General features: G+C 54.0%; 5 protein-coding genes across 5 annotated transcripts; 2 read left to right on the top strand and 3 right to left on the bottom strand.

The window, feature by feature from the left end:
• Nucleotides 1–418: 418 nt before the first annotated feature.
• On the bottom strand, nt 419–2,503 carry B0T26DRAFT_737978 (mitochondrial carrier domain-containing protein; the record flags this gene model as incomplete). Its single annotated transcript, XM_060443532.1, has 5 exons — nt 419–1,436; nt 2,140–2,188; nt 2,255–2,283; nt 2,361–2,407; nt 2,477–2,503. 5 exons carry the CDS (start codon nt 2,501–2,503, stop codon nt 419–421), a joined length of 1,170 nt encoding a protein of 389 aa, XP_060300076.1.
• Nucleotides 2,504–3,149: 646 nt separating this feature from the next.
• On the top strand, nt 3,150–4,458 carry B0T26DRAFT_671914 (uncharacterized protein; the record flags this gene model as incomplete). Its single annotated transcript, XM_060439391.1, has 2 exons — nt 3,150–3,232; nt 3,282–4,458. 2 exons carry the CDS (start codon nt 3,150–3,152, stop codon nt 4,456–4,458), a joined length of 1,260 nt encoding a protein of 419 aa, XP_060300075.1.
• A 526-nt stretch (nt 4,459–4,984) lies between these two features.
• On the bottom strand, nt 4,985–7,772 carry B0T26DRAFT_747569 (MIF4G like-domain-containing protein; the record flags this gene model as incomplete). The annotated part of the gene is made up of 4 exons (XM_060444859.1): nt 4,985–5,811; nt 5,878–6,955; nt 7,043–7,512; nt 7,700–7,772. The coding sequence occupies 4 exons, from the start codon at nt 7,770–7,772 to the stop codon at nt 4,985–4,987; spliced, it is 2,448 nt and encodes an 815-aa protein (XP_060300074.1).
• Nucleotides 7,773–9,169: 1,397 nt separating this feature from the next.
• On the bottom strand, nt 9,170–11,237 carry B0T26DRAFT_123472 (kinase-like domain-containing protein). The gene is made up of 6 exons (XM_060433334.1): nt 10,894–11,237; nt 10,662–10,834; nt 10,523–10,606; nt 10,116–10,464; nt 9,653–10,051; nt 9,170–9,590 (listed from the first exon to the last, which is right to left on the bottom strand). Exons 1-6 carry the CDS (start codon nt 10,937–10,939, stop codon nt 9,457–9,459), a joined length of 1,185 nt encoding a protein of 394 aa, XP_060300073.1. The 5' UTR covers nt 10,940–11,237; the 3' UTR covers nt 9,170–9,456.
• Nucleotides 11,238–15,299: 4,062 nt separating this feature from the next.
• Nucleotides 15,300–16,893, top strand: B0T26DRAFT_671911 (uncharacterized protein; the record flags this gene model as incomplete). Its single annotated transcript, XM_060439390.1, has 7 exons — nt 15,300–15,449; nt 15,714–15,858; nt 16,066–16,140; nt 16,228–16,288; nt 16,354–16,363; nt 16,474–16,494; nt 16,876–16,893. 7 exons carry the CDS (start codon nt 15,300–15,302, stop codon nt 16,891–16,893), a joined length of 480 nt encoding a protein of 159 aa, XP_060300072.1.
• Between the last annotated feature and the right edge of the window lie 4,729 nt (nt 16,894–21,622).

The following is a 21,622-nucleotide window of genomic DNA, read 5'->3' as shown; positions in this document are numbered from 1 at the left end:
AAACAAGACTAGCCTCGATTCCAGAGTCTGTACCCTAATATTCTTCGATAGTATGGAAACCATTGTGCTTCAAGAACAATTGATGCGGCCTGCAACAATTAAGAGCTGTTTTCTCTTACAGGAAAGATCTGGGGGATTTGCTGGAAATGAATTCGTTGATGTGACTCGCCAGTCGGGCCAGCTGCCGTACTCCAACCTGAACAATAAGTAAACCACTTGACGCCAACGAAGGGCACCTTTGCATAATTTATATCACTTGCCTCCCTAGTTACCTGCATTAGGTAGTAACGTTGAAGCAGAGGTGGATGGGCTGCAGTGTGTTATTACTTTCTTTTTGTCTTTCTCTTTGTGCGGGGTCGAGAATACTACGAGAATATCGCACAGTCGGGACCATGCACTGGTTCCAAAGCCTTCCCCCCTATTGTGCCCAGCGTGGGAGGTAGTACTTGACGTTCTCGTACACGAGAAAGGTGACCCACGTCGCGGGCAGCACGCGCACGACGCCGGGAACCATGCCCCTGTAGAAGCCGCGCGGGCCCTCCTCGCGCCACAGCTTCCTGACGACGCCGCGGATGCCCTTGCCGAACTGCTCGTCGGCGTCATAGTGTTGCAGCCGGCTGCGCAGCACCTGGAGCGGATACGTAGTCGCCCCAGCGACGAGCTTGGCCAGCGTGGAAAGCACAACCGTGGCCTCGTTGGGCATGTGGGTGTCGTCGACGAGGTTGCCGCCACTCGGGGCACCCTCGAGCTGCCAGCGGCTGCGATGGCGGGCAAAGTACATGCGGCGGACGGGGTCGTATACGGCGAACTGGACGGCCCCGTGGCTGATGGCAAGCATGCCGACGCCCAGGCCGCGGTAGAAGCCCCGGACGCCCTCGGCGCGGAACAGGCGCGCCGCACCGGTCCACATGCTAGGATAGGCGCCGGCCGCGAAGCTGTCAGACGAGAGCATGCGCGTCTTCAGAACCCAGATGGGGTTTGTAATGATCTGCGTCGTAGCGCCAGCCGCAAGAGACGAGACAAAAAAATCGGCCGGCGACAGCATCTGTGAGGAAGACGACGGCAGGCTGCCATCGAGAGGGCCATCGCTCCGGTTCTGCTTCAAGTACAGAACGGCGCGTTCAAAGGTCGACTTGAAGAAGAAGAAGGAGGCCCAGCTGGTGGCGTTGCCCAAGATATTGGGGGTCAAGCCGCGGTAGATGGCGGCGACGGGCCTCTCGGTCTGGGCCAGGCTGCGCATGACCGAGACCGTGGTTAGGGCCGCCGAGGGTGCTGTCGCGCTCCGGTGGATTTGCATGCGCGTCTTGACTATGTCGAGAGGGTGGACGACCAAGGTGGCCATAGTGCCAGCCGAGAGCCCGGCGACTGCCTCGACGAGGGCGCGCGAGAGCCGGGCATCGTGAGGCTTGCGTTCAGTCATGTCATAGGGGACGTTGCTATCCGCATGCACATCTGCATCTTATCCCCCGGCTCCCAACTAGCTGCGCATCGTTTTCATTGGTTGCGCCGGCCGTGGTTGACTGCGATGAGTGGAGAAGAGGCTGTGGTTTCGAAGTTGAAAGGTGGAAAGGGTTTCGCCAGAGAATGGCAGAGACGGTGGTTGATTAAAAAAAAGAGGTGGAAAAATATCCAGGTACCCAGCTCGGCCAAATAAGACCGAAAGAACCCGAAAGTGGATTGGATAGTATCCCCCCCGTACGTCCCGTCAGACGGTCAGTCAAAGCCCAGCGCGCAAACAAAATAAACGGCATCACAAACCACTCTAAGAGTGCCCCTTTCAAACCGTAGTATATGTGGCCGACATTGGTAGGAGTTTGGTCTAGTATTATGTTGTTACAAAAGTCATGGTATGGTATTTCGTCCAGACCCTCCAGGCTTCCTCAGCCCATTCGTTCATCTGCATGCGGCGGCGGTCCATACAAGCAAGCATATCGGCCCGATCGTCTTGTGTGTAGTTCTACCATCCGCCTTCTCCACGACGCAGATCATCGACTTTCTTCCAATCGTACAAATGCGGCTCTTGAATTGTCTCCATCCTGGCACCCTCAACCCTCAACTATCTATGAGAGCGGCGAAAGGAGGCTGCAACAATGGTTAGACTATCGCATCGCATCACACAGCGGGTGTCTCGGGGGACACGAAGAGACATACTGGATGAGATAAGGCCGAGGCTCGCTCCGTGTGTATCCTGCCAGAGAGTAAGTACCGCGAGAGGTTTACGGCTCGAAAGGGGGGCTTCGATGCTTCGCCGTACCGAGATAGAGAATCAGAGGAAGATAACCACTGCCAGCAGAGTCAGCTCCCGCAATATTCTGTTTGTAGACGAAACAGGTGCTGCCTGTGGTAGCAGGGGGACATACTAGTGAATTGCCACGCGCGACACCTCGATGATGCGGCCGATGCGCTCCTGTTGTTTGGTACGACTTTAGTTGCAGGTCCTTCTCTCCAGCCCGCGGCGAGCGTTGGCTTCCAGTACCTTTGATTCCTCCGACAGAGTAAACATTGTGACGCCGGGTTTCGGTAGTGCGATCCAATCCCGTGTGTATCTTGTTTGGGATCTCGGTTTTCCGTTGATAGGTGATGTCCACTCGACGATGGCGGCGCTGGATGCAAGAAACGTTTTTTTTTTTTTTTAGGGCGGTCGACAGGCCTGGTCCGTTCAGCCTTGGACACCTAAGTATGTAACGTAATTGACTAGGGGTACTCCGTACACTGTGTAGCTACTAAGGGCCCCCCTATTGGCATACTATTCATGCTGTCCTGGGGGCAGGATACCCCACTCCGGCCGCCTGCAAGATAACGGAAGTGCACTTACTCACAGTGTGTGCTAGGTGAATTATTACAGTACGATTCAAGTGGCAGCTCTAGCGGGGACCCTAGCCAAGAAGCTCAAATTGCCTGCCGACTCGAATCTGTAGGTAAAGATCTCGAAGCAACAATCCAATAACCTCCATATTTAAACTCTCACCGCGTCACTTAAACCAGCATCTTGTGGATTATCCGCAACCGCACTCACAGTAATCGACTCAAAACCACGTTTGAGAAAAGGGAAGCAGTGCGCATCTTGCACTTGGAGCAATTGGTTGTGTCGGTTGACGGCTTGCGCAAGCCGGGGAGCACTTGCGGGTTCTGCTTGGACTTGAGCTCAAATGGCGTCGAAACACTGGTATCTATGCCCCGGGGTCCCTCTCAGCCTCCCGTCCACTTCTGTCCAGTCGCTCCTAGAGCAAGAGTAAGCAAGACTGACGTGAAGCGCCTGGTCGCCCAACCAATCTCAACAGGGAACAGAATAAAGACGCTACTGTCTATGTCGGCAACATCGATGAGCGCTTCACGCAGGAGCTGCTCTCGGAGCTGATGACGCAGGTCGGCCCCGTGCGCCAGGTGCACATGCCCCAGGACCGCGTCTCCCAGACGCACCAGGGCTATGGCTTCGTCGAGTTCGACACGCCTGCCTCGGCCGAATACGCCGCCAAGATCCTCAACGGCATCCGCATATGGGGCAAGCCTATCCGCGTCAATAAAGCGAGTGCGGACAAGCAGAAGACGGTCGACATTGGCGCCGAGCTCTTCATCAACAACCTCGACTCACAGGTTGACGAGAAGATCCTATACGATACCTTCAGCCAGTTTGGCCAGATCCTGCGTCAGCCCAACATTATCCGCGATGACAATAACATCTCCAAGGGCTATGGCTTCGTGAGCTTCGACTCCTTCGAGGCCAGCGACGCTGCTAAGGCTACCATGAATAACCAGTACCTCCTGAGCAAGGCCATCATTGTCGAGTACGCTTATAAAAAGGATGGAAAGGGTGAGCGTCACGGCGACGAGGCCGAACGTAAGCTGGCCGCCGAGGGTAAAAAGCACAATATTGTTCCCGAGCAGCAAACACTTCCCCCTGCTTTCCACATGACTAACGCCACCGCCACTCCCTCCGCCACCCCCGTTGCGCCCGCCATCGACCTCTCAGTACTTCCCTCTCACCCGGGTGCTCCGGTAATACCTTCTCCCGTCGCCATGACCCCTATGGCTGCCAACTACGGCATGCCTCCCCCAGGTGCGCCTCTAATGGGTCGCGGTGGCCCCCCTGCTCCATATGGCAACATACCACCAGTCGGTGCTGTCGGTGTAGGTGGCCGTATGGCTAGCCTCCCTCCTGCGCCTTCTGGTCTTCCCCCTCGTCCGCCTCCGAGCCACGCCGGATTCGGTGGCCCGGTGGGCAATTTCCACCCGTCCGGCTCGGGGTATCCTGGTGGCCCTCCTAGTGGCCCTCCCGGTGGTCTTCCCACCCCCCCGCCCATTTACCCCGGAATACCTTCCTCGAGCGGTTTCCCCAGTACCCCTCCTCCTACCGGTGCACCGCTGCCCCCCGGCTTCATGCCGCCCCCCGGAGGCGCACCTCCTCTGGGATTCGCGCCACCGCCCGCGGCCCCTCCCAACGGATATCCTCGACGCTAAGAGTGTTACGGTGGAAAATACCCTGCCTCTACACCATTTCCGTGGAATTGGGACTGCATTAACTCTGGCGCGGTTTCGCTAAGGGAGATTATCCTCATCATTAGGTAGTTATGCAGTAACAACTTGTTCTTCGCGGCGCCTGCTTGCTTGCTGCCAAGCAATAGTGCTGCTGCTGATGCCACTGCCGCTCTCCACGACACTACTGGCTGGCTGGCGGTTTAATTATACAATTTTAATAAACAAGCACAAAAACACAGACACAGCAACAAAGACACAAGGAAACCGATGATGCCCCCGTCAGCTGATCTAACCTTCACCCACAAGTCAAGTCATTATGAACTCCTCCGCTCCCGAATCCGTCGTCCATCTCTCCATCAGGTGACAGGTCGGTTTCCTTTATTTTCCCTTTTTTTTTTTGGTTCCGAGGCTCTGCCGGCTCAGGGGCGGAAAAAAGGGGGCCGGGGTTCTTCCTTGTCAGACCGCCCCCATTCCCCCCCAAGCTATCGATAAATGAAGATCCCGATATCTAAGCCATGTCGACCTCGGCTGCCACAGCGGGAGCCACAGCGGGGGCAGAGTCGCCGCCATCGGGCTTCTTTTCCTTTGCCGCCTCGAGCAGGAACGACTCCTCAATGGCAGCCCGGCGGCGGAAGACGCGCAGCCAGCGGCCGCCCCAGCGGTGAACGAGCTTCTCGGTGTCCGAGTTGCCGTCGCCGTCGGCCGCCTCAATCATTTCATCCTTGCTACCCGAGGCCCAGGCCGACAGGGCGTCTTCCATGGCACGGAACAGGCTGCGCATGGCGTTGACATCGCGGTCGCGGGTCTCGTCGTCGACCATGACGTCGGGCTGGTTAGTCTTCTGCACCACCTGGCGCACACGGCCCGTGACCTTCATGACGGTGTTGAACACTAGCTCGTATATGTGTGCCTTGGCGAGGGCCTCGCCCCGCGTAGCGCCGGCGTAGCTGACCAATGCCCAGTTGGTAACGACCGAGGGCACCAAGATGCTGTAGTTAAGGAGCTTCTCCACTATGGAAATAGCAACCCCCGGGTGGGAACTCCAGTACGCCATGACTGCGGCGATGATCTGGGCATGGGCAGCGTCTGACGCGGCCCCGGCATCCGTAAGACGATCTTTGGTCCGCTCAATGGCCGCCAGAACGTGCGACAGTGACTTTGATCCTACGTGCAAGACCGCAGTCATGAACACATCGGTACTAGCCACAAGTGGGTCAAGATTGTTGTCAATAGCAAGCACATGGATGCGCTCGATCACAGGCTGGATCTCCTCATCCGGGGCCTTGCGCTTCAGAAGTGCTGCGATTTCGCGACCCTCAGCAGCAAAAGGGGTACCTACCACAATTATTAGCACTCAATTAAAGCAAACCTTTGAACGAAGAGGGGTTTGGTGGGACTCACGGTCGCCGGCAAACTTAAAGTCCGGGACTTCCTTCTCTTTATCCGGCGTGATCAACGGCTTGTAGGCCTCGGGCAAAGTGTTTTTAATCCGTTGTGCAAAGCTGAGCCGGATCTCTTTGTCAATAGCTCCGGTTATGAAGGCCTTCCACGGATGGAGGTCTGGGAGGTACACGTCGTCGACCCATTCGGTCCACTTCCATGTAAAGCCAAAGTTGCTCAAGTGGTGCGAAAACCAGTCCACGAACCGGTTCGAAAGCTCCATATCCAGACGGGGTACATTCCGGTATAGGTAGCGAATAGCACGACCCAAACTAGGCGCTATCGCCGCCGGCGCTAGTTTGCAAGCTTCGGTGAGGACCGAGTGGTAGTAGACTAGCTTGTGTTCCGGGTTTGGCAGCTGAAATAGCTGCGAGAAGACGGCATCAACTGCGACATCCTCGGGCTTCCACGTCGACTTTGGCGCCTCGATGTCTCGCAGCCGATCGAAAGGCGTCGCTCTGGCGGCAAAGGTCCGAGGGGCAAAGTAGCAATCCACCTCGATAAGAAGGCGGGCGGCGACATTGCGGTTATAATGAAGAGTATTGATGGTGTCTAGAAGGGCATCGCGAATCAAAGAAGTCGCAGCTGTCGCCGTAGAGGGTACCGACTCGACTTCCTGGTTCGGATAGACAGAGAAGTAAATCTCTGGGAAAAGGGGCCGAGGCCCGGCAACGACCGTTTTGGGAAATGTGATGGTGGGGAGGGCGTGTTTCGGGGCGGCCGCGAGCTTGGACTGCTGTTCCGCCTCGGACGGCGGAAAGTCCCAGGGCCTCGGCAGGCAAGGAAGCACCCATCCGCTGTTCGCCTCAGTCTGGAGCTGGCTCTGCAGCAGTCCAATCATGCTCATCGACGGAGAGGCATCCTCGCCGCTTTCGGGATGGTATGGCTCAATCAAGGCCTGCAGAGCATGCGGCTCCGAGGCGATGATCTCGGTCTTCTCCATAAGATCGGCCGCCTTTTGCTGCCACTGGTCTGGCGCAGCTACCATGACGTATGGGAGCGTGAGCAAAATGATCTTAACAAGCTCTGTTCCAATTGTCTATTTGCCACACTGTTAGCAATATCCTACAGACCTGAGGCTATTCTTCCAGAAACCAGGCATAGGGTGGGCAGAGAAAGAGCCTACGTCTTCCGAGCTGGCCGTTTGCAAGTCTACCGCACGAGAGAAGAGCTCGTCTAGGACAGGAAAGATACCCTCGCCCTCGAGACAGTTCTGGAGACAGGCCAGGAGCTTCAGGTACAGCTTCACATCACGCCAATCGCCCTGCTTGATCTTGTTCTCAAGGTCTGCTACGAGAGTCGTCAGTAGCGAGTCGACAATCTCGGGCTTGTTCGTGTTGGCTACGAGCACTACGGCCGCGAGAAACGGCGTCTTCAGCGGCTGCTCGATGGCAAGCTGGAGTATGAGCTCAACGAAGTTAACGCGGAGGAGCTCGTCGCCCCAGTTGTCGGTGAACAGCGTCGCGATCGACTGAACTTCCTCGTGCCATGGGCGCATGGGGTTCTCGGCGATGGACAGCAGTTGCTTGCGAATGCGCACGTGGGGAGGTGCATCGAAACGCCGTCGCGGCCCGCGGCGGTCGTAGTCGTCGTCATCTGTCCAGGTCAGTTTCAGCGGATGCGACAGGCGCAATGAATTGCCAGGTCCGGACCAAGGATGGTGGAATACGGAACGGGGAAGTGGGAAAGGGGGAAATTATTGTGGGCGAGGCCCTGTGATGCAGCGCAACATTTCCCAGCGCAGTGCAGCAAGGCATCTTCAAGGCAGGTCACGTTCTCTCACCTCTGTATCGCCGCTTTTTCGAATTGTTATAGCCGCCGCCGCCGCCGCCCTGTCTCCGGTCGTAATCGGCCATGTTGGGTCGCAGCTGTGGTGCGTTGGAAGGTGGCAGATTTCTGAGATCGACCAGATTTGAATCAGCGCGTGAACGTGACGGGATGTTGAATTCGCGATTGCCAAACTTCAATGCGTGAGTGGGCCAAGAAGGTAAATGTGGGTCGGTCGGTCAACCTGCTGAAGCCACAAAGGCTAAATAATTGTTTTAGCCTGGTATTTTAGGTACCAACTCACTCCATTGACGCCTCCCTTAACTCCAAGTTTCAGGTCCCACCTTTTACACAATCGGGCTGATGCTGCCCTGCCTCCGCTGGAGTTGTGTTTAGATGTGAAAAGGCACGGGCGATATCCAGTATCCACCTTATTCATTAATATAAAGCGCGAAATCCCAAAAACTGTTTCGTTCTTCGGAATCTCCTCTATACAAGGGACGTACATGAAGGCACCTTGAAAACCTTGGACTGGTAAAACAATCTCAACCACAAGCCCATCCATATCAGTGTACTGTTGAATATAAAACCAAAGGCGTAGTATTTCATTCTGTAGCAAAATATCCAATGCGACACTCTCATAAGAAAACCGTGTAGGGTACGGTACATATAGGTAGCTAGGCATTTGCTTGGTCGACCTGGTCTCACAAGCTGTTGGAGTAAAGCCCAGGTATCCGTATCAATACAAATAGTTTCAACAATCATAGAAATAAGACGCGGGATACTAAACATGCCAGCGATGAAAATGGAGGAACGGCATAGTTGCGAAGGCGCAACAAGAACGCCCGAGATGGACGTTCAAGCAGAATGCGGTTCGTGAATAGCAGCAGCCTGCCCCCACCACATCCTTTTGATGCCGCCAAGTGAAGGCCCCGAAATGCACAACTGTACTCTCGTACGAGGTGGGAATGAATAGGAATCTTTTGAATCATGCCATGAATACCAAGTAGGCCAGGTGCCCTTTTCCACCGTCATGAGGGAGCCGGACACGTCCCATATATCCATCCAGCACTTTCTTTCTCCCTTGACACCATCCATCCGCGGCTTCCATCCCAGTACTCCCAACTTTCCCAACAACACTTTAACAACAATGAGGTGGACATCACCAACCTCAACCCACAAAACCAAGTTATATGCCATAATCCATCAATCATTGCCGCCCAACAAGACCAAGATGACGACCGAGTGGAGGGAACGGGGTGTAATTCCGGAAGGCCGTACAGAAGCAAAGGTCAAGCCACCTTTGTGGACGCCTGCCAGAGGGGTAAAGAGCCTTGTCGAACATATTTGAGGCGTGAAATAAGCAAAAGCCATCTCCGTCATGCAGAAAAGAAATCTAAAATCGTGGCCCATAATGTTTTTGCAGCGCGGCCCCTCCATTTAGCCAGCAAGTTCGCCGCAGCGAAGAAGTCTGTTCGCCGGACGGGCCTTTCCCCAATTCCCGCACCCGTTTCGCTCGGGGTGACCTGACGGCATCGTCTGTGACACGGGACACTTTGTGGGCCGAAATCTTGTCGTCTCGTTGAATTATGCACCCTGTTCCAGCGGGTATTTCGAATGCCCTCAAGCCGTCGACAGTATGTATGAACAATACCCGCCACCTCCGGAGAATGTAAGTAATGCTCTACTGTCGAGGTCCAGCTCAAATCGTCCACAAATCTGACATCGTAGTCGTAAATCGTCGGAGGCAAACTCGGAAGCACCACCCAGTTTTCAGTCGAGTTTCGCCCACATCTCGCTTTTATCCATGGGCGTCAAGTTATCAATGTCAAGTCCACGCTCTGCCAGCACCGGCCTCATATGTGGCGGCACAAGTTTGTAGTTATCTGCGGGGTTGATTGACAGCTCTGGAGAGGAGATTTAGGTCAGTAGCTGCTCATATGGAGGCGGAGGGGAGGTAGGTAATTACCATGAAGTGAGAAATCAAACAAAGGTGGGAGATCCTTGAGCTCCCCAGTCTGCTGCCTCGAGTCGGGGAACTTGGTTTCAGGGTCGCGGAGTTCGTCAAAGAACGGCTCAACCATGGCCTCAATGGCACTGAGACGTTCAGTGGGAGTGTACTCGAGGAGCTTGGCGATGAGATCGATGGCGTTCGAATCTGCCTTCCGGAACACCTTGTTAAAAGGGTGAGGCTTGATCTGAGGGAACTTGTGCTCCATGTAGTTCGGATTCATAGTTCGAATCTGCTCTCGGGTCGGGGTTCCCAGAACCTTGATAATCTCAACCAGCTGGTCTATGCCCGATTCGCCAGGGAAGAGTGGTTGTCCGAGCATCAGTTCAGCCATGACACACCCAGTCGACCAAACATCTATTGATAGACGGTTAACACACGTCAAGGCACTCCCGGTATTCTCGACGGAGTAGGTACTCACCGATCTTTGTTGTGTAGTTGGTTGCGCCAAAGATCAGCTCGGGTGCCCTGTAGTACCGCGAGCAAATGTACGATACATTTGGCTCGTTCTCGACAAGGATTTTTGCGCTGCCAAAGTCGCACAACTTCAGGACACCGGTGCTTGGGTCGAGAAGCAGATTTTGCGGCTTGATGTCACGGTGGCAGATTCCTTGTGAGTGGATGTATGCCAGCGCTCTGAAAAGCTGGTAGATGTAGAGCTTGACCTCGAGGATCGGCATGGTTGTCTTCATCTTGTTGAAGAACCTCGAGGCTCTGTAGACGGTTTCGGGCACAAACTCTTGCACCAAGTTGAGGTAAACCTCGTCTTTCTGTCATGGTAATCAGCAAATGTCCAAGCAAATGCACGGGGTGGGGGGATTTGCTTACGCGCTCGCCATTGGAGTAATAGAACGCCTTGAGCTGTACGATATTGGGGTGTCGTACGATCCGCATGATTTGGAGTTCGCGGTTCTGTACCGTCTTAGCCTTTATCACTTGGCGAGTCAGTAGTACCAGGCGCGCTCACCTTGAACCTCTTATCCTGCAAGACGCGCTTTATGGCCGCATCTTCATTTGATGGCGACAGCTTTGTCTGAAAGACGACGCCAAAGGACCCGTTGCCCACAATCTTGCATTGTGTGTACTGGATCTCCCTCGTCTCACCCGTCACGCCATCTTGTACCTTCTCGCGGATCACCTCTGCAATATCGGTTAGCTCTGCGGTCCTGCAACTCTTGGGCTACATGTAAATCGCTCACCTCCCATCCGCAGGGTATTGAAAGCCGCTGGGCGATTCGACGCCATGCTCAAGAAATGCGGACCGAGGCCGTGCTACCGGTCGAGACAGTCAATGAGACTGGTAGGCGGTCGCAAAAGAGAATCGAGGGTAAGTCGTTGCGGGCCGTGTTGGGCGATAGCTGGTGGGGAACTGGCGATCGGTTGTAGAGTCGACAGGCTCGACGCGAGATGAGGATCCGGAAAGAGGATGTCCCTAATGCTTTGCTACGAACAGAAAAGCAAGGATGCGGCGATCAGAGGCGGAATTGACTTTCGAAAATCGTAGGTGAAGCCTATTCACTCGTCGATCGACGTCGGGATATCAAGTTGTTGGAATTGTGGGTTTGGAGGAAGGAATGTGGTCTGGCGGCGCAGCTCAAGAAAACCGGTGGATCGTTCTGCGCCCGATAGGGCTGGCTGAGAGTTAAGAGTGCGGGCTAGTAGGGCGATGCAGTCAGAAAAGGGTTCTCAGGATCGGAGGCCATGCGACGGGCTCTTAAGAGTCAGAGGGAGGAAAATGAGGTGTTCGCGATGGAAAGGTGGTGACAAGGTGTGATGAGGAACGTCGTGGACAACGAAAAGGGCAGTTTGAAATTCGGAGGTCAGTTGAAGTGAGGTTTTGGAGGGGCGGGTGATGCTAGCTAAAAGTGAAATGACGGCGGGGAACGACCAGGGCGATGCGGTGGCGACCGGACACCTGGTGTGTGCAGCGGCGCTCGCAGGCCAAGTGGGCTCCGCGACGACACAAGGCAGGGCAGGCCGCAGGACTAGGGCAGCTTGTACGGAACATGTTTTTTGTATGTATGTAAGAGGTACAATACGTACTCGATCGGGATTGACAGCAGCGTCGGGACGGAGGTCGTCTGCCGAGCACAATGACTATGCCCGAGCTAGTGTAAACGGAAGAAAGGGAGAAAAAAGACGAGGCAGACGGCAATGGTGTTGAGCAGAGAGCACTGCACTGCAGTTCTGTTGAGCATGGAACAGAAGCTCGAACTGGGGCGGCGTAAGTTACTGTGAGGTGTGGACTTGTCCAAACTCAAATTCCTCCTGCCATTGAGATGTAGCGGCCCCTCGCACATCTAGTGAGGTCAGATGGCCAGGACCTTGGCGCCTGTACCAGCAACGTAGCCAACCACAGCAGGCGGGATGAGGGGTTGGAGCATGAAGGGGCAAGGGTTGGGAAGGCAGCACGCTAAGTGGGAGCTTTGGGACCACTCAGTGAAGAGAGCCCGGGATGGGATGGACTGAAGCAGCACAACAAGGATCGGCATCTCGAGAATAGAACTTGGAACTTACGGCGCGGGTTTGTCGTATGCTGCGGCCGGCTGGAACGCTTTTTTTCGGGATTGCGCAGACGGATAAGGCAGTGGAGAGAAGAGAAAGGTTGCGAGGGGGAGAGAGTCGAGGTGCCACCCAGTTGCGGTGGTGATGAGGGGTAACTCGCGGGCCAAGGGCCGTCGCTTGGGTTTAGCACCTGGTCGGCGGCTGCGGCAGGCAGCACGTTGTGTGGTCAAGCAAAATGGTCAAGGCCCGGTTGGTCCAGGCTGTCTGGGAGGGTGTTGCAAGCCACAAGCCGCAAGCCGTGCAAACGGCCTAAAAACAGACCAGAAAGGCGCCGGCCGGGGGTCAATCGCGAACGATCAGGGGACGATGCACGGTGAGCTGCGGGTGCCGTTGTTGTGGGCCTGGGAGTCAGGTCAGGTCAGGTCAGGTCAGGGCAGGAAAGGGGAGCGAAAACAGAGGCCGAGAAAAGTCGGTGCAAGCGGGCGGTTGTGGAAGAGCGGGCAAGGCGCTCGTATTTGTTGGTACAGCTCGCTGCCGCAGGACGCCGGGAGGCTGGAGGTTCGGTATCGTGTGATGCAAAGAAAAGTGGAAGCTTGCTGCAGCCACCGCGTGAAGAGACGTGCTGTGGCGCAAAAGGGAGTCAAGATACCCTAGGCAGGTGCCCACGGCAGGCCAGGCGGCGGAGAGCGGGTCCCGGACATAGGTAGCCAGGCCACCTCGAGTAGGGCTGGGTCCGCGAGCTCAACCGCAGGGCAGGGCAGGGCAGGGCAGGGCAGTGGATGGAAGAGAAGGCTAGGTACGTACTATACTGGCGGGCAAGTGCCTAAGTAAGCAAACCTCCAACTAAATGATAGTTCGAGATGGATATTTCTGTTTCGTCGCTCTTTAAGAAAGTCACCAGCCTTTTTCAGGCAGGATGACTGTCTTCGTGGTGACGTTTGCCAGCGTGGATGGAAACTTGGAAATTGTACTGCGTAGGCAGGTATGAAAGGTAAGTAATGGAGGTATTGTATTCCGTCGGTCCCTGTATCTCTTGACCCGAGTGATGGGAATGGCCCGAGATGAACCCTTAGCGTTCCGTGGGGTGTTTACGTGAGCGGTATGTCCTCCGTAACGTGGGGAACCAAACGGTATGTATGTCTTGATGGAAACCGTGAGATAGGCTTGAGGCCAAAATCTCGTGGTGCCTAGCAAAGCTCAAGAGAGGGAGAGAAAAGAAGCGGCGGTATTCCGTAGGGCAGGCAGATATTGGCTGTAGGATGGCGGAAAACTTGGGAACACAATGCCAATGCGGCCGCTTCTGGCCTTTTGTTCTTGGACCCGCCAGACTGGGGCGGCTGCTCATGTGCCCATTTGAGACTGGGGCCAGGCGCTAGCTAGCCCGCTCGGCAGGCGGCGAGGTGAACAGGCGGACTGAGTATGGGACAAATAAAAAGAGATCCCAACGTCTCACGGCGATCTACCGTCCGAGTGCAGTCACCTTGTTCCCTTTCTTTCCGGCTGTCCAAATAGAAAACGACAAAACATATAGTATTTCCATATCCTGCCAACTTGTGAACGCCTCCAACTATGGAAACTTCCTCCAACCGGGTTTAACCTAAGCCTGTGTGCCTGTGGCCAGTCATATAAATTTCTTTTCCAGTTGAGACTACACATTGTGTTCTGTTCCTAGGAGCAATGTGCTCTCATGATTTAAACACTTTGGCGATACTGCTTCGCGACCAGACGCTTTTGGCCAGGCTGCGCAGAAGGCTCCTGAGCCCTACATATATATTGAGGTAGGACGGCGCAAACACAGTAGAGACTGTGCATACGCAGCCATCCGGCCAACTGGTGATGGTAGCTCTTGAGCAGGCTCTCCAGGCCCAGTCGATTCAGCTCCTGGCGGCTCTCGAAGTCAATAGAACAGGTCAAAGACCAGGAGCCCAGAGACTTGCAGCGCCATAATTTATCAGTAGCTTCACATTAGATGCAGCCCCGACGCGGCCTTCAAAATCCAGCAGGGTCATGATGGATACAACTCTGCTCCATCAAGCTATGTAAGGTCCCCGAGCCGCTCATGCGTGGCTGGCGCTTGGCCTGAGACTATATTATCTTGGACGAGCCCGGCAGGGATGCACGTTGACGGCGAGAGAGGCCGAGACCCAAGACAAGACAAGACAAGCCCCTGTCGCCTCTCGAGTCTTGCTGTGAAGTCACGAGACGAGGCTTGAGTCCAGAAGACCAAAATGGGCGCTAAGCGTCGAGATGCAACCCAGTATCGCCAAACAGCAATTAACTACGCGGGAGAGGATTGAAATGCCGTTTGGAAGTGTGGGGCTCTTGGAGGCTTGTTCCCCCACTGAAGGTGAAGGTGAAGGTGAATGAGATCCTAGAAGGAAGGTGGGGCAACCTCAGGTTGTCGGGCTGGCTTATTACTTGCAGGTCAGGTAAGGGTTAATGGAAGGTAGTGCGTTTCGAAAAGGCATGGGCACCTGATGTTCAAGCCTTTTTCCCCCCGAAACTCCAACGAGTCGTCGTCGTATTTATTCATTTTCGTCTTTCTGACGCATTGCCAAAGTTTCTTTAGGGCACCGGTTCTGACCCTAGTCGTGCTAGCAGCCTGCCAAGAGCTCGGAGCCCGGTTTCTCCTTGCCAGACTTACAGGACGATAATCGCAGAGGCATGGAAGGCATTGCAGCGTCCCTCCCTAATTGGCATTGGTCGCCTGGACAATACAAACGTCCATGTTAACAACACCTACGGCAATTCATGGAGGTTGTAAGCTCGCGAATTTTGGCATATTTGAGACAGGCAAGTGTTCAAGAATCACCTTCGAACTTGCTGGCGGGGCCCTCCAGCTGTAAAATTGACATGTCTGAAGTGCAGGGCAAAGATCCAACTAAGAATCTCATGAGTCAGTATGGCCGGAAGCCAACGAGACAACCTCAACTAAATTGAGGCTGTTGCGATCTGCTGGCCCGATATATTGCCTCATGGCCATCGAACGGATGGCGCTGAAATGGAACCAGCATCCAAAGATAAAGCAAACCGCTCAACTGCTTTGCATATCAGAGGCTATATCCGTACATGTACATGTATATGCAAATAGCATTTAACAATGAGGAGAGTTCGCCAGGATGCCGCTCGTCGACACCTTGGCAGTCGTCTCTGGGTTTCGACAGGGCAGATCGATGCCCACATGCATATAGGCCCGAGTGCGTCCAATGGCCTTAACGCACGCATGGAGTCCAAGTATGCAGAAAACCTTGTACGTCTGAATCAAGATGCTTGATGCCTGAATGGCGATTCTCAACTGTTGGTACCTTTCCAATGCGGTCTGCACGGCGAGTGGAGCTTAGAGCGTGTAAAGAGGTCTCATGACATTTCCTGCCGCGCTAATCGACTGTAGCAGCCAGCAGTTATTGATCACCAGGAAAGCAAGAAAAGGGGGGGAAACCCTTTATCTCCTTGACCTTGACTCGAAGAGAGGATTTAGCAAATGAGAATATCCTAGCTCGACCGGGATTTACAGCGGAACGCAACTCGGTCGTCAAGGACTCAAGACATTAGGAGATTAACGGCTAGTGCCATTGTCCTCAGCCTCAAGCCGAATTCAAGCTCCAGTAGCCAGTGCGATTTCCGAAGCCTCTCACCTCAGGCCTTAGGGCCGGGACCAGGTAAGGTACGGAGGCCAGTCCGCCAGCCACGTGAGCATTCCAAACGCAAACCGATCTAATACCGGGAGGGGGGAGTCATCGAGAGTTTGACCGACACCCTTTCACTCTCCTCTTGCAAATGGGCTATGTCGACCTTCACCTACACCAGTATCCGTACATACCTTGGTTTTTTTTTTCGTCTTGAGCAGAGCTCCCGTCCTGTGCTAGGCCAGCTGCAGCAAAAAGAAGTTCCAAGCACGATTGGTCAGGGATGGTGCACTGGTGTGTCTGCAGGGAATCAAGGTAAGTTCCGTCATGGCCCAAGCTTCCAGTGTCTCTAGGACTTCCCGTGAGCCTAATACGGTATGTATGTACTATACATACATACAGTACATGCGTTACCAAGAGCAAGACAACAGGAAATTCTCTCTTACGCAACTGAGACTGGCCTGTAAGTAATGGCCTCGAATGTGTCTCAAAGCAACAAATTTCCTGCTTTATTTCATCCTTGAACAGATGCATAGAGGTAAGCCAATGTTGATGTTCTCTCCCAATTGACTGTTGGTACTCGGTCATGAGGAACGTGTGGCGGTTGAACGTCCGGGATGTGCCTAAAATAAAAAAAGACCAAAAAAGATCAGGGAATTGGGGCGTTGTGTGTGTGTGCTGGGAGATCTGGAGTTGCATGCTGCGAGACAGCAGCAAGGCAGCTTCAAAGCCCCGACAACGCCAACCACCCCGGAAATTCTGACATGTGATTGCAAACCGATGTGCTTAATTCGCTCTCTTGCTGCTGGCAGCGCGCCGCCTGCGATTGTTTTCAGAAAAGACATGGGTCGGCCGGAGAAGGATCGAGGCGTCTATCGTTCGGTCATGGTGAAAACACTTGACTGCAAAAGATCCCGTCAACCACACCGAGACCGAGACAGCCACCGCGCTCACAGCAGCCCACCCAGTCCAGCCCAGCGCACAACCAGCACCACCGGATACATACAAGTCGATAACTCCCTACTACCTACTAACTGCCTCCGATATTAGCTGCAGGCGGGCACCTAGGGACTCTGCCTGTCGATGATTCGCAAGCATTTGTCGAGTTGTGGGTCCGTGCTCCCGCACTTCTCTCGCCTGCCTCGGACTCCCATCAACGACGACAAGTCAAATGATGCCAAAAAGACACACCTCAGCACCAAGAAAAATCAACAGAAAAGAGTGGCATTGGGATGCCAAGAGAGCAGGGATCAAAAGTCGACGCTCTGCAGGTTGCTCCGGAATGGTAATCAATGGTTGCAGCATTTGGATGCAACGGCTAATTGACGGCGTGCTTCGTCGCCGTCTCCTCAAACGAGCGAGCGAACGAGCATTGCACATACATACATACCGCCCCTCTGGACCGTCCCTCTGGAAGGGAGCAAAAGGAGCCACCCAGACAACGAGCAGCAGATGGCCGGGCCCACGACTTGAAGCACCTATGCTCATGCAGGAGCAAGCAAGCAGATGTATGTACGTACCTTGGGCACCACCAACCCGATGCTGGTGCTGGTGCTGGACCCTCGTCTCGATTTTGCTGGGTCCTGAGCAACCCCGTGTGCGTGCCCTCTTATCCGCCCGGCATATAGTACATTACATCTGGCCGCCAATCTGCTGCATACATACGCGGTAGGGTAGGTAGGTTCTTTGCTGGAAGCTAGAATTGTAATTGCCAGGAAAAGTCTACTATTGATCTAGGTTGCTACCCTCACCCAAAGGTACTCCCTACGCAGTAACCTCTTGATGCTGATGCTTTGTTCACTTGCATCATCTGATCACCCGCCCTGACGCAGAGCTATATGTAGCTGTCAAGAGATTGGCCTGCGGAAAGCCGGAGCGAAGATGACCAAAGCATCGAGAGGTTTCCTTTGAACGTCGCCTTCCGAGTGGTCTGTCTGGTGTTGACAGGTGCTGCACCTCATCAGTCATGAAACAAAGAACCCGCCCCACTCCGGCCGTTGAGCACCATCATTGTTGACTGAACTCGCACCTACGGGGGATTGCGTACGACTCGACTCGGAGCGTGGGCCATCAGACAGATGCATTCGCAGCCCGGAAGACTTGGAGCTTGCGTCGGGTTACTCAACTCTGCTGGGCTTTGATCTGTTCGATTCCCAGTTGAGCTGAGCAGTTGAAACCTTGAGGGCCGACCCGAACCACTGAGGCTTGATCTTCTTGCACTTCAAATCCTACGAACAAGAGCCGGGCAGCCCACCACCCACCAGGCAAGTAGGTAGGTCGGCGGCCACCCTCAGACGATCATTACCCCGAAGCTTTTTTGCGATTGATTGCCAATATCAATCGGCGTTGGTAGCATGGATTACTACTATACGCACCTCGTGTAGTGTAGTAGCAGCGGACAGGACAGGTCACAGAGGATGCCTCCTCCAGATAGATGGCTCTTCTTTCCGTTGGAATCGCGGGGTAGCTACTCCATCCATCAGCCATCCATTACCATACCCCCCTCCCCCTCCTTCCTTTTGGCTGCGGGCAGAGGCAAGGTTGCAAATCCATGTCGGCGCTAAACCCGAACGGAATGGAAAGCTTGGGATTGCTCTTCCCGTCGTTGTGGTGCAACCCTGGGCGGTGATCCCCCAACAGCGTCATTGCCCGAATTTGCTACGACTTCAAGCTCGCTCCAGAGTCCCCTCCTCCTCCTTCATGTCGTTGATTTGATGTTATTGCAGCAGCAGTAAGAACCCAAATTGACAGCAACAGCATCTGCTCAATGGGCTACGACGCTTCCCTTTCCCTTCCCTGCCCTTGCACTGCCGCCGCCGCCCGTTATCTCTCTGGTGCGTCCTGCAGAGCACTTCAACTGTCTTCCGATTCAGCCAACCCGGCGACGTCGAGACTGCGGACGGTAGACAGGCATCATGCAAGACCAGAGACAAGAGAATAAACCACTTGTCTCAGAAAGCAGAGTCGCCCTGGCAAGCACGCCTCCCCTTTTTGTCTACCTGCAGCCCTCGGTACGCGTCTCTGCTGAGCAAGCCATACACACATCCCATACGTAGCATAGAGCCAGTCATACACACCGTAGGCGGGCTACAGTATGTATGTACCTTGTCCTCGGAAAAGCAGGGAGCGAAGCCTCTCTGTCGAGCGCCATGCCATACCGGCATATCAGCCTCCATCAGTCACGTCGCCCAACAAACCGGGAGGTCCCTGTACGTACAATAATAAAGTAAGACAAGACGACTTCGGGACCTCCGCCCGCCACTTTCTTTGGAAATTGTAACAAAACACAGGCATCTCGGATGACCCAGATCGGCGTCTCCTTTTTACACAGAGCTGCCGGCCCGCCCGCCTGCCTGCCTACCTGTTGTGTATGTTTTTTGCCCTTGTACCACGACAGGCGCCACGACGATCCCATAGGGGGGTGGGGGGTGATGTGACGATCCTCTCTGGGCAAAATAAAAAGAAACGACGCCAGCCAGCTGCAGGTGAGTCTGGTTTGAACGGACGATCCCAAGTGCAAGTGTCTCGCATGCGGGCCAGCCCCTTTCTTCGCTCATCACACCTTCTCTCGCGGCATTCATCGCTGCCAGTGACTGCTCCCATGGCGCAAGCGAGCAAAGCAGCAGACGCCAGAGATGCCCGAGATGAAAAAAAAAAAAAAAAAAAAAAAAAAAACAGAAGACGGCGACGCGGGACATGAGCTGCCCATGTTCGTCCTGTGTAATGCTTGTCATCGGGCTGGATCGCTGGGGGGGGCTTTGTGTGATGGGGTCGATGAGCCCAAAAGTATGAGAAGCTAGCAGCCTAGGCAGGCCAGCTCGAAGGTGACACGGCCCGGCCGGCAGTAGCCGAAATCCAATATATGTTCGTTATGGACAGACGTGAGGACTGTGCCGCCCAAGCACAGTGGGTTAATGTCTCAGGGCTTGTCACGAAACCAGGACTCAGCTTTGCAAGCTTCCTGCAAAGTAACCGCGCGAGCGGACACCCATCTCTCTACGTATCTATCTGACTCTCCTGCTGCTGCTGCTGCTGCAGAGCACGATAAAAGTCCGGCAGTTAAGCCGGGGAGTTTCTTCTTTTACATGATGATCATCAGAAACGTTCACGTAAACATGTTTCTTTCTATATGGCTATGTCAGCTTATCGTGCCAGCCTAGTTGCTGTACCTATGTCTACCAAAGTCAAACCACTGTCTCTGAACTGGACACGAATGCCACAGCAGGCAGGCAGGCCACCGCACAGTATGCAGGTATTGTACTAATACAGTACGTACAAGCAACGTGCAACGTCGCTGTATTTTTATTCTCATCCCAGTCACCTCAGTGCTTCCATCCGCTTAGTCGGGACTGGCTTTCCGAGCCCAAGAACCAAAAAGTGAGTCGTCGACAGGGCCAGCCCTTGGATAGAAAGGGAGCCACTGGAACCGGATTTACTGTGTATGTAAGGTAGTTAGGCACCCTCCCTAGCAAGCAAGGCGTCACAAGAAAATGATATCGTTTGCATGATTTTCATTTTCCTTTTCTGCGATGACTACCGTAGAAGAAAGCTTACCTAGATTGTCAATGACACCAAAGAGTCTGTGCGCCTGGCTCGCTGTTATCCTATCTCTATCCCTCTCCCTCTCTCTCTCAACTCCATACGTAGCGTAGTTACCTGAGGCAAACACCGTTGACCAAGGGAGATGGATGAGTCAAGCTTGCATGCTCCTTTGACGAAAATAGAGGCATATGTTGGTAGGTAGTTTAAAGAGCCGAGCCGCGCGGTTGTATATTTTTGCTCCATGGGAACGATTTGCCGCTCATCGTGAAGAGGCCGCGCCCGTAGTTTGAAGATTTGTGGTTGTGTTGATAGTTCCTGTTTCTCTTTCTCGATCTTTCTCTCTCAGACCTGGGGCTGTCTGCCTAGTGCTCTACAACTCTGCAATGGCAAAGCCGCTGGCCAGCCGCCTAGGAAGGTAGGGTACTCAACCAGACTTGTCGCTGAGCGGGACACGGGTTTGAGAATTCTACATGTTCGAAGGACAGGACTACAGCTTTCCTATCTTACCTTAGTTACCTAGCTTAGTGCATACTGTAGTTCCTACAGTAGCTACAATCTAATTCCTGAATGTTTGTTAGCCGGGGATTTTCCATGACTTGAAAGGCTTCACTTAATACCTTACGGCTCGCTCGAAAGGGTTTTTTCCGCCCGGGGAGGTAAAATCTGGGTATTGGAATCCCTATTTTAGAATCCTAGAGGCCAAGATCTCTTCTCCAAAAATAGCTACCTTGGGCATCTAGGAATTAAAGGCTTTTCCAAGCTGTTGTATTCGCGAGGTATGATATTTATTTATCCTGCCCCAAGCCACGCCAGCAAACATTCAGGGATTGGATTGTACAGAGTCATATTTTGGGAGTGGCCCCTGGTGATGGTAGGAAAGAGAAATAAAATACCGAACATACCTATCCACCAGTCATGGCAAGCCTGACGAGCAGATGGGAATGGATGGGCGATTTGCACACCATGAATGCAAAAGAACCATGACCACCCAAAACCTGAATATATCATCTAGTGGTTTGGACTTGAGTCTGCCAGTCCCGATCGATTTGATACACAGTGAGCAAGTGATAGTAGTACATGTGGCAGGAGGAACCTGAGTATATCAATAGCAAGTTCTCTGTGCCGCGAGTGTCGAACCGCACCAACCACATCCCTCTGCCCTTGCAAACTCCTGGGTCCGCTGTGTCTCGCGCCATTGACCTGCAGTCCCGTTTCCTGGTCATATAAAAGACGCTTCAAATGGAAACCAAAGAAG

This window comes from Lasiosphaeria miniovina, assembly GCF_030549165.1.
Source record: "Lasiosphaeria miniovina strain SMH2392-1A chromosome Unknown B0T26scaffold_2, whole genome shotgun sequence".
Classification (NCBI taxonomy): Eukaryota; Fungi; Ascomycota; class Sordariomycetes; order Sordariales; family Lasiosphaeriaceae; genus Lasiosphaeria; species Lasiosphaeria miniovina.
Note: the sequence above shows the minus strand (reverse complement) of the source record. Positions and strands in the feature narration are given on the sequence as shown.